Source organism: Chroicocephalus ridibundus, chromosome 14 (genome assembly GCF_963924245.1).
Source record: "Chroicocephalus ridibundus chromosome 14, bChrRid1.1, whole genome shotgun sequence".
NCBI lineage: Eukaryota > Metazoa > Chordata > Aves > Charadriiformes > Laridae > Chroicocephalus > Chroicocephalus ridibundus.
The window spans coordinates 843,086-855,016 of NC_086297.1; the positions used below are offsets into that span (position 1 = coordinate 843,086).

The following is an 11,931-nucleotide window of genomic DNA, read 5'->3' on the forward strand; positions in this document are numbered from 1 at the left end:
ATCTGTACTAAGTGTCACAAGGTACATCTCTTCCCATGATTTCCTGATTAAGTTTCCAAAGCACATTTTCACCAGTGTGACTTGTAAACACTTATCTGGGTTTCACGTTTTCTAAAGGGAGAAAGGCAGCATTTCTTCTCTGCATCACTTAGAAAAAGGCCCCAGTCTGCCAATGTTAATTCACAAGCTAGAAGTTTTCTACCTATACTTTTTTTAGTATAGTTTTTGAACAAAACCAAGCTTTCCACACCTTTTGTTTCAGGCAACTGACCTGGAAACTTTGATATACGACATGTTAATTGCTAAGATAAATATCAATCTACTTCCTTGTCTTCAGCACTGAGCAAGGGGAGTGTTACAAAGCCAATTAAAAATATTTCCACGTTGCCAACTGCAGACTCAAGTGTGGTAGTATTTCAGGACCTCAGCTGAAGTTCTCATAACAAGAGTACTGCCAACTGATAGAATTCCACAGAAAAGGCAAAAATACGTAACTAAGAGGCAGGTTAGGCTGTGGTTAAGAACATCACAAGCTGAGCCTCAACAGGAAAACGATCACCAAGGGCTACGCACAGACTAGCCAAAAGGTCTGACACGTAAAAGAAACACTGACTTGGGTTCCAACTAACCTAGATCGAATCTTGCTTTGATTCTTGCAGACAGAACCTTGAACACATTCAGCTGTTAGTTAAGCATTGTTAAACTTGAAACTAATCATTGTTACTGATAAACAAGCAGGTAAGGAACTGAAAGTCAGTATTAACTGGAATTTTGATATACTGTGCTTGAAAGCGTGAAGTACTTTAACCCCAGGATCCCGTATTATTCCCGCTATGCTCCTACTCAAGGAAAGTGCTGTTGCTTTGCTCAGCATGGGCGGTGTTTTGAGATTGAAGTCATTTGCATGTCTTGGGAAAAAAAAAAAATCCATGAAGCATGTTCATGGATCAACAGCCCACATCCCTCCCCACACTTCCGTAAAGAAATCACTGCTCAATACCAGTTTAAGTATAATTTGAAGTTTTAATACTAAGATCTTCCCATTTCTCTGAAGCTCATAGTACGCCCGCATGCTAACTCACAAGGCCTGACAGCTGCAGATACATTGCACTCAAGCCTAGTCTGCACATATGCTCGTGTGAAGGCAACAGTTACGGTGCTGCAAAAGCTTCCTACGCTCGTAGCAGCTCGTTAGCAACACCACTGCAGAGTTTGGTTAGCAAGACTTTTTTAGCTATACCATTACTCTGGCAGATCTTTTCCAAAAACTGGCCCTAGGCTAGTGAGACAAGGAAGAGTACTGTTTCCAAGTTACATAGAAGCCAGCTTTAGTCTTCTTCCCCATCGAAGCAGAGCCTGCCATGCTAAGCAATCTAGCCCAATCAAGGCAAGGCTGTTTTTTGTATAAGCTTAAATGTTTAATCAGACACAGTTGAGAAACCTTTCTAGAATTTAATATAAAAACATTTGACATTCCATTAATGTAAAGTTGTGCACATGTTGAGAAAATTGCCATCTGAAAGAAAATTCGGTCTTCAAATATCTTTATTGGAAGGCCATGCACTGCCTTCTGTTACTGTATTTCAAATCACTGTACATTTACTTTGAAAACACTGTCTGCATTTTCTAGTACAAAAAACTAAAAATTGTTTCAGGAATGTAGAGAAATATTCAACTTAAATAGCGAAAAAGTGCACCATAATTACTGCTGCACTGCAGTCATTTCTGCATTTCCCATTTCTTAAATAACTATCCTGTTTTGATAACACACAATATAAAGAGCAATTATGAAAAACTGAGACATTTAAATACACTAAGTTATTGAGAGTAACTTGTCGGCATTGGGTAACCTATCATAGGAGCAGCACCAGTAGCGGGATACGCATACTGCTGTTGGTTCATGCCATTGTGCATATTTGCAATATTACTTCCATACTGCTGCTCATAGCCATTCTGGTAAGCTCCTGCAGCAGGGTTACCAGCCCTGAAGCCAGCCTGCATGCCTGCGGCTGCAAAGCCGTTTCCAAAAGGTGTTCCATTACTGAAACTCTGGGCACTGTAAGCCCCGTTTTGAGTTTTTGCTCCAAAGTCTCTCTTTCCTAGTGCACCATAGGTTCTCTCAAAGTTCTCCCTCTCTCTAAAACTACTAAATCCACCCCTTTTGCCCGCAGAATATCTGTCACGTCGATCACCTCGGGAACGACCTATTAAAAAAAGACAGGACATAGTTATATATATCAACGGCTGCATTTTACATACCTCCAAGTGAGTTCACCTAGTAAGAGGAAAGTCTTTCCCTTTCTGCCCCAGCAAGGCCAATCTGCTACAGAAGCCTTCCAGTTGGTAACTGGACTCTAGTTACACAAAGACTATTTTGATCGAGAAAGCTGTCTAACTGGTGAGGAGAGTCATATACTCTCCCCGGTAACACGAGTGGTGGCAGCAAGGCAAACAGTCACTTTCATCCATCTTTCCTAGCCAGATGAGGCGGCCACAAAACTGCACTCTGAAGTGTGCCATTTCAGAGCAAACACAAAATCTTTGGCCAGCACTAGCCATAGCTGCACCACAGCAGGAGTGTGGAGCATTCAGTGGGAAGGGGTATTGGTTTTTGTTATCGGTGTTAATAAATACCTTTCCAGGTCACCGTAACTGGTTGCTAAACCACCTTCCACATTCATTTTGGTGAGAGGCTGGAGGTGGAACTTGAGTTACCATTTTGTTCCGAGAGGAAAGCTACACACTGTGGTCAAGAATAGTACTTACCTGAACCTCTGTCTTCAATCAACTGAAGCAATTTGGGGTTGATGGCTTGATTAGCCTCCCGAAGCACAGAGATGAGGTCATTTACTTGCTTAATATTGTTAGGAGTAAAGAATGTGTATGCTGTGCCTGTTTTGGTACTGCGGGCAGTTCGTCCAATTCGGTGGATATAGTCCTCTGAGGAGTTAGGGTAGTCATAATTGATGACAAATTTCACATCTTCCACATCTGTAAAGTGTTGCAGTGTGGCAAAAAGCAAGGTACAAAGTTTTGCACACCACAACAGCCAAATCGAAGATAAACATTAGACAATAGTATACTTTAAAAGAAATACTGGCTGCAAAGAACAGTGTTAGAATTATCCATTTCTGCATGAGTATTGTGGAAGAGAGTTATGCACACTCCGTCTGTTCCCGTCTCATCACCCACCCTGTGATCCAAAACCTTACCATAAAGGAGTATGCATTTGCTTGTCATTCCCAACTCAAGAGTCCCCTTTACAAATCATCAAGTGACATCTGAATGCTTCTTGCAGTAGGGCCACTAAAGCTCACAGCAGCCTCTTCATGTGCTCATTTGAGGACCTTAGAGTAAAAACATACAAGGTCCTTCACATACACACTCATTAGAAGCTCAAAAAAAAAGGGGCCACACTGCTCGTCTTGCCAAGACCTTTGAACCGCAGCTGCAAGAAAAACATACCTGTCCCCCCAAAGTCACCAAGTTGTTTTTATGCACTGTGTCTCGTCTAGGCAAGCGCTTCCAAGAAGCCAGGGTTCACTTGAGAATGTGTCTCTCTCTGGCAGGTCTCGACATGACGACTATGTATAGGTGGAGGAACTTCGACTTTCAAAGGCATTTGAAAAGCCATTGCTTTCCTGCCCCACTTGCTAAAGTGAGAGGTGGACTTTTTCTCAGATTTCATGTGCCAGTACTCACCAATTTGTACAAGGCTTAGTACATTTTAGAGCTGCTCTCTCCATTTCATGGTTGAAAAAAATTTCATTGAACATTGAAGTTTGTAATTATTTTCTTCGACATTTCAGCAAACTCACTGAAATTCAAAGACCCACAGATCACAGCAGACAGTATGCACAAAACTAACAGTACTGCACCATGGCAAATCATGCAAAGCATGGAGAGGAGAGAAATACCAGGGCAAAGTGAACTGTGAATGAAACTGCTTATTTCATGAGAGAACAGTTTATGGGGTAGTAGTTTAAAGGACGATCTTTGCCTTTTGAAGATTACTGGCACACAATGCTCTCAGCTTTCACCTCTCTATTTGACTGGAAGCAGCCAGCCGATCACTTCCACTAGTCCTCCATCCCCCTCGAGTCCTCCGATTGTCATGCCTAGGCCTTGCCACAAAGACTGCACCTTTATGTGAAGAAAACTTAGAAAAATGCAGAGGTTAAAGAAAGCAATAGACTTTCTTTAAATTGCTTTGGGCAACTGCCATTACGAGTTGTACTAACCTAGACCTCTGGATGCAACATCTGTAGCAATCAGGATTGGTGCTTTTCCATGTTTGAATTCTGTAACACAAGAAACTCATCAGTTTCTTCACTGAAGTAACACAGATCATACAACTTGCAGAAATTGCTGAAATACTCACCATTTAGAACCCAGTCCCTCTCCTGCTGACTTTTATCACCATGAATACCCATTGCTGGCCACCTGAAAATACAGAACTTGATTGATCTCAGAACATTCTGCAAGTAGTTTCATTAATCAAAAACAGAGCTACTGGCAGTGTGCAAATAGCTTAGTTAGCGTTAACGTTTCAACCAACACCTGGTGTCACTGTATCTGACAGCTTTGGCACCATAGTTAAGTGGTCACTCACAAAGAATCAAGAACAATCTCAGACCATTGGGGTGGCTTGCTGAAGTTCAAGCTATTAGACTCACCCATCTCTCCTCATCTTCCTGGTAAGATCATCACACCGTCTTTTGGTTTCCACAAACACAATTGTTTTATTTTCCTTTTCACTCATTATTTCTTCCATCAAACGAATAAGCCTATCATGAAGAAGATGATGATTAGAGCTAGGATTCATTTGTACTGTTCAAGCTTAGTTTTAACAGCCTGATTTTTTTAAAAAAATAATTTTTAGTGGTCTCAGACTGACATCAAAAACCCATCAAGGCAAATTCATTACACAGTTCATCAGCCAAAACCATTAAAAAACGCTTTGCCCCCACTGACTTACTTGTCATCTTTCTCTACATCATGACACACATCCACAATCTGAAGAATGTTGTGGTTTGCACTTAGTTCTAACGCACCAATGTTGATGTGTACATATTCTTTCAAGAAGTCTTCGGCCAGCTGCCTGACTTCCTTTGGCCATGTAGCACTCCACATCAGAGTTTGCCTGTCAGGCTGGAGAAGGAGACTAGGTCAGTACAAGATCAACATATAGTCAAATGCCCAACCAAAAAAAACCTACCCAGACAAGGCTGAAAGAGTTAATTGCACTACCTTTGCTTTAATAAGCGTAGTGGCATTTGTTTCTGACATAGTGACAATGCCTTAACCATCTATACTCACTCTTATCTGATCCACAATTTTTCTGATCTGAGGTTCAAAACCCATGTCAAGCATCCTGTCAGCTTCATCAAGGACAAGGTAAGTACACCTCCTGAGGTTGGTCTTTCCAGCTTCCAAGAAGTCTATGAGTCTTCCAGGTGTAGCAATGCAGATTTCCACACCTAAAAAACAAGTAGTAAAGTCAGCTTGAAGTAGTTTTCACATTGCCTCTTACAGAGGTGCATCAAGGCTTATCTGTACCTCTTTCCAAGTCACGAATTTGTGGTCCCTTTGGAGCACCTCCATAAATACATGTAGACTTCAAACGGCATGCTCTGCTATATTCAGCAGCAACCTGCTGCACTTGTTGAGCCAGTTCACGAGTTGGTGCCAGCACAAGACACTAGAAGTGAGATGCCCAGCTTTTAGTATTTGAAGCTTCTAGTCTGACACTAGTTTTAAATGGAAAGGCTGTCATATAGCAATTACTTATATTAATTACTTCAGTGCCAGAATGACTAAAGTGGATTTAAGTAGCCCAAACCAGCAAACTAAATTACCTAGCATCTCACGTTACCACCAAACAGTGACCTATGTTGTATGCTAAGATACCTGAAAGTCACTAGCTTCCAGGGGATAGCAATTTCCAAAATGGGACATCCAGCCCTGTTCTGTACAATTTTAAGGACAATCCAGTCAGAGCTTATGGAATGTTCCTGGGAAACTACCAAAGCATGGAACCACTTTAGTCATATAGAGAAACACAATACAGCTATGCACGCTTATAAGCATGGAGAATTGGACTGTAAAAAAATAAAATCACATTCTCTAGAAATTAAGATCTCTCTTCATTTAGGAATACTCACAATAGGTCCATCTCCTCGCTCCAGGAATGGCTGATGATTTATATGCACAATAGCAGGCAACAAGTACTGTTTGGAAGAAAGAAGAGTCTCATTACAGTCTCTTCCCAGAAGCATTTGGCCTGCACTAAGCCAGGCCATACTTTCACTTCTGAAATCCAGCAGTATTCCAGGTTATCAAAACTTACAGACAGTGTTTTCCCTGATCCAGTCTGTGCCACTCCAACCATATCCAATCCACTCAAAGCAACAGGCCAACCTTGTGCTTGAATAGCAGTTGGTTCAGTGAAGTTCTGCCTCTGAATTACTTCCATAACATTTGCTTGAAGAAAAAAAAGAAATTTAATAACTTGCACTCTGTCTTAAGCCTGGAAGAATGACCAGTACACTAGTCTCCACTTACCAGGAAAATTAGCTTCATAGAAGTTTATGATCGGTTTTGGACAGTTATGGCCCCTAACTGTGACTTCTTTGCTTGCTCTGTACTGTTCAACTTCTTGCTGCAAGATTAAAAAACCCATTATTGGAAATAAGCTTTGATAGCAAAGTTATCTTTTAAGTTACCTTATCCATGTCTCTTGGGCCCCATGACCCTCAGCATGTTTGCACTTATTTGTTTACTTTTGCACAAGTTGGATAAAGTACATACCACAGTACGTCTAACTACATCAGGATGTTCTTGATAGAAGTTCTTCTCAAATTTGGGCAGCTCATCTAAATTCCATTTCTTTTTTGTAAGTTTTTCCCCAGGGTTTCCAAATTTCTTCCCAGAGAGAGGTCCACCTCTACTTCCTCCAAAACGGGGGGCTCCAAACCTAGAGAAAATCATAATATAGAATCATAGAGAAACATTTCAGTCCTCTTATACAACTTAACCACCATCTTTGCAGTCCAGCCTGTAACCTTACAATTCAGATTCATGAACCCCATCTACAGGATACTGAAACTTCAAAACACATACTTAAATTGCAGATGCCACAATCTGCCTAGCTACAACTCATATTCAGAAGCTAAGGAAACACGTGTTCTCTGCAGTTGAAATTGAACAGCCTGTTAACAAGTTACAACACAGGCAAAGGGCATTAAAACCTTTGTATTGCCCCATGATCAAAATGGTTTCCCACCCAAGTGACACTCCCATTGTGTGTCAGCCTACACAAAGTGGGCAGGAGCAGTTACAAAACCTTGGGATAACTTTCCTATTAACCGTTTTCTTGTATCCCAAAAGATAAGACTTCCCTCAATAACGATGTTTTACAAGGCCATGCATTTTGTGTTAGCGTTTTAGGTGAGGTCCCTCCGTTCAGAAAAGGCTCATCTCCAAAGCCTGTCCCGGCAGCCCTCAGGCGCTAGCTAAGCCCTGCACCGAGCACCGCTAAACTGGCTCCGAGCGTGGGGCTCCCTCCCGCGCCCCGATTGCTCCCCAATTTGGGGCGGGCGGGCGCTGGAGCGATCCTTCACGGCACAACACAGCGCTCCCAGAGGGGACCTGGCTGAGCGGCCGCTGCTTCCTGCCAGCGCTGTTTCCTTTGTCTCTCATTTCTGTCTACGCCACATTTTCCAGCCGCTGCCATTTTAGAGTCTGAGCTGGGCGGGGGGAGGAGAAGGAGGAGGAACAAAGGCAGCAGCCGGCATTTTGATTTCCCCTCAGTCACCGCATGGCGGGGCCGGCCATTAACATCCGCTTACACAACACAAAGCGGGAGCCGGCCGGCTTCTGCCAGCAACAGCCAGAGCCGCCGTCTCCTGCGAGGGGGAAGGGAGGAAGAGGGAACCGCCCTACCGAGAGCTCCCCAAGGCTTCGCCATCGACGAAGCGCCCGGCCAACCCACTGACCCACAAACCTCCACCAGCCCGCCGCTCCCCAGCCCACCCCCACTGACGGGGGGAGGGGGGGAGGAATCGAGCTCTGGGTGGACCATCCGTCCTCGGATGGGGTATGGGGGGAGTCCCTTCCCCCCCGCACCCCCCCACCCCCCCCAAAAAAAACCCACCCGCACCCCTCTTAAGGGGTCACACGCCCGCGGGGGCTGCGCTGAGGCGGATGGACCTAGCCCCATCCCGGGCTGTGCAGCCGCCCACGCACAATGGCCGCCCTCGCCGGCGCCAGGAGCTCCTAACGCCAGCTCCCCTCCCCCGGCCTCCCCTCACCGAGCTCCGGAGACCTCGAGCCGGTAAGCGCTGAGGAGAAGGGCTCCAGGGCCCAACCCTCGCCACTCGCCGCCATTTTAAACGGCTGAGAAAACAACCCCACAGTCGGTCTACAGAGTCCGGACGCTGGCGGCGGCTAGCGCCGGCCGGGCCCCCGGACTCACCCTCTATCCCTGTCGCTGGAATACCCGGGCATGGTGATGGTGGCGGTGGGCGAGACGATCCCGGTCACTTAAAGTGGGTGGCGAAAGGTTGGGCAGGATCCGTCGCCGTTGGTGGGGGCCACTGAATGTAGAGCGCCTCGCCGCCCGGATGCCGGTTATATAAGGGGGGCCGCGGGGGCTGCCGGGAACCGGCTGCTGACGCAGGCACAGACCCCGCCCCTTCTCTTATGTAAGCGGCCCGAGACGGCCGGAGACCCCGCCCCCTCGCGCGTGGGCGGGGCCGCCGCGCGGCCGACTGACCGGCTTCTGGCTGGCGGGCGGAAGTGCCTCCCCTCCCCGGGGCGTGGCCTCCGCTGACGTCACCGTCCGCAGCGCCCCGCCCGCAGGGCCCCGCGCGCCCGCCGCCCACTCAAGGAAGGGCGCGAGCGGCCGCGCATGCGCGGAGCGGGGTTGTGGGGCTCGCGGCCTGGAGGCGCCGGCCCGACCCCCGGTGAGGCTTCTCCCGCTGCGAGGCCGCGGATCGCCCCCGGCCTGCGGGGATCGGGGATTATATCACTTACAGCGGCCTGAACTGCTTGTGGAAAGTCTCCTGCAAGCGCTCCGGCAGATACAGCTCAAGTGGAGGTGCCGCGTCTTAACTAATACCTGGTAATTCGAAGAAGTGGTAGATGCAGCCACACTCCTCCCTAGTGTTATCGAGACTACAGGAGTTCAGATGTGCAGATCGTCACAGGCTGGACACGGATAATCATCATAGCAGACACATGATTAAATGCTACTTCGAGCGGCGCTTTTTAAACAGTTACCCATTGCCTGGACACTTCCATAACTATTAAATACATGTGATGAGAAACAGACTATTTTTATCTTTAACAATTCCAGAAGACGACTAGAAGAGCAATTCAAAGGTCACACAAAGTGCACCGGTGCACTGAAGGCCAGGGCTGCTTAAAAAGCATGTGTATAATAAACATTAAGTACCTGAAGCAGGTACCGCGTTGCCTATCTGCCCTGCTGCGTCAGCTTAAGGAAGAACTTGAATGTTTTGCGACCTGAGGCTTTGAGCGCACACAGGAAAAGGTGAAGCTTGAAGCATAACCGGGAGCAGCCATATTGCCACACCACCTGTTTCAGGCAGCGGCCGATGCAAATGAAAACAACATAAGGAAGAAGTGTTGTAACAGCGCTCTCCGTTTATATCCTCCCACCTTCTCTCAATCCGTGCTTTAAGGCTTTTCTGAGACAAAAATAGCATAACTAGTTGATGGCCATTTCTTCCCATTTTTGTTCTATTTATGCTCATAGCTTCTGAGATACCATGACAATGTGTTTCACAGTTTAATTGTTCGCTACCTGAAAAACATTTCCTTTTGTTTTCAACACATTGCCTGCTAAGAACAAGAGGCACGAAACAAAATGGGTTATTAGAAATAGTGAGTAATAATTTTCTATTTATTTATACCCTTTGTGGACATTAATCTTTTCCAAGCCACCTCCTTTGTAAACCAAAGCTGCAGTCCATCTAATTCTCCTTTAAATACAATTCCACACTTCTGATTATCCTTGCCATTTTCTCTTTATTGTCAAGAAATGCATACAATATTCAAGACCTGAACCCCATACAGATTGACATAGTGAAAGCATCAAGATGTTTTTGATCTGTTGTGGATTATTTCCTAATGATTTTTTTCCTTTTTTTTTTTGATTGTTGCTAAGAATGGAGCAAGGTTTTCAAGGAATAGTACTAGATGTTTCCATGATCTCTTCCTCAAAAGTAACACCTAAATTAGGCCTATCTTTGATTATGAATAGACACAGCTATTCCCACCCTGTGCAATCTGGACTACCACCTTGATTGATCACTTTTTCTTACTATTAAGTTGTTCTTCAGTAGCACTTCAATTTGACTAGGTTCCTTAATACTATACCCTGCAAATTTCTAATAAGGGATTCTCCACAATTTTTTTCAGTAGGAGTTAACTGATTTAATACAGCTCATTAAAGATTTTTCTCCCAAAATACTCTTTTTAACACTCTGTACCTCCTGACCCTATAGGCTTCCCGCTTCTGGTAAGTCTGAAAAAATTTTTTGCAAGGGCTATGAAAATAGCAAATTGTCTGATCTTTTCTTGTTCTTGCCCATTACATTTAACTTAACACAGCTTATTTTGAATTTTTTTTGTTTGTATATAACTTAGTGGTTCCTGTTACAGTGCTGTTCAAGCTTGCTAAGGTTTAAAAGAATTGAAAAGACTAAACACAAAACCTCATCTCTCTCGCCTGCACGCATTTAGTTTGCAAGTAATTCCTCCTTTTGATTTCCGCTCTGAAAAAAACTTCCTCATTTTTGTGTTCCACCCCTTTAAGTTAAATGTTATTTATTTTCCTGTTCTTTTCTTACTTTGGGCCAACGTATGCAAAGAAAATCAACATGCCTTTGCGGAGCTGCGTATGTATCAAACTGAAATCCATGTTCTAGTATTAATTTTGATAGCACTGATGTGCATTTGCTTCTATGCACAAAAGCCCTTGTATGTTTATTGAAGTGGTTACGTGTGTTTGGATTATGTATCTAAGATTACATCTGTAGACTGTTAGAGCAAACATTCTCATTAATGTTTACTTGTTGCCAGTCATTATTCTTACAGCCTAATTGGGATCTCAGCTGCTTCTGTCATGCTCCAGGAATTCAGGGAAAGTGGCACCATTATTTCTAGTTTTGCATGACTTGATGCAACATAGAAATCCCAGAATTCCTAAGAAGCATAGAGTACTGTGGCTCGGTAAGGAAAGTAATACACTTTCACCATCCAGTGTCTCCAAAAAACCTGTAAGCAGGCAGCTAAAAATACAGGAAGTTTCACAAGACAAAACCTTCTGGATTTTTTAATAAAGGTTCCAGCATTCCTATCCTGCACAGCAGCCGCCGCGTTACCCCGCCTTTCCCGAGCAGACCTATGTCCGTTCACCACAGCCCCGTTAATGTAAACGCCGCCTCAGGCGAGGCCTGTAAGGTCAAGTGCTAGAACCTTCCCCGCCCCACCCGCCCCGCCGAGGCCAGCCCCCTCCCCACCACCTTTTGCCTGTGAAAATGCCAACAGCCGCCCCCACTTCAGGGTGGCGCAGGCGGAGCCACCCCGGGCAAACCCCCTCCACCCCTGCCCCGCAGCCCAGACTTTGTCGCGCCGCCATTTTAGGCCGCCCCCGGCCGGTGGCTACACGGGGCGGGGGGAAGGAGGAGGCCACGTGACCCGCGTTGCGGCGTGGCTCAGAGGCACGCTCCCCCCCCTCCCCGTTTCCATGACGACGGGCTCTTCCGCAACCCATAAGGGTAACGCCCGGCGGGCGGGGCGGGCAGGCGGGGAAGTTCCGCCCCTTCCGGCGCAACATGCCCAATCAGCGCGGCGGGGCTATTTAAATCCCGCGGGGCGGGGCGGTCGCCGCCGTCCGTTGGG

General features: G+C 45.7%; 1 protein-coding gene across 2 annotated transcripts; it reads right to left on the minus strand.

Moving 5' to 3' along the window:
- Window positions 1–1,437: 1,437 nt before the first annotated feature.
- DDX5 (DEAD-box helicase 5) lies at window positions 1,438–8,649 on the minus strand. 2 transcript variants are annotated; one of them, XM_063351687.1, is made up of 13 exons: window positions 8,501–8,649; window positions 6,811–6,976; window positions 6,565–6,661; window positions 6,350–6,483; window positions 6,165–6,230; window positions 5,560–5,701; window positions 5,320–5,480; window positions 4,979–5,151; window positions 4,677–4,787; window positions 4,382–4,443; window positions 4,242–4,301; window positions 2,767–2,991; window positions 1,438–2,204 (listed from the first exon to the last, which is right to left on the minus strand). In XM_063351687.1, the coding sequence occupies exons 1-13, from the start codon at window positions 8,506–8,508 to the stop codon at window positions 1,819–1,821; spliced, it is 1,791 nt and encodes a 596-aa protein (XP_063207757.1). In that variant the 5' UTR covers window positions 8,509–8,649; the 3' UTR covers window positions 1,438–1,818. The 2 variants fall into 2 exon arrangements, with proteins under 2 accessions (XP_063207757.1, XP_063207756.1); XM_063351686.1 differs by having other exon boundaries at window positions 8,477–8,634.
- Between the last annotated feature and the right edge of the window lie 3,282 nt (window positions 8,650–11,931).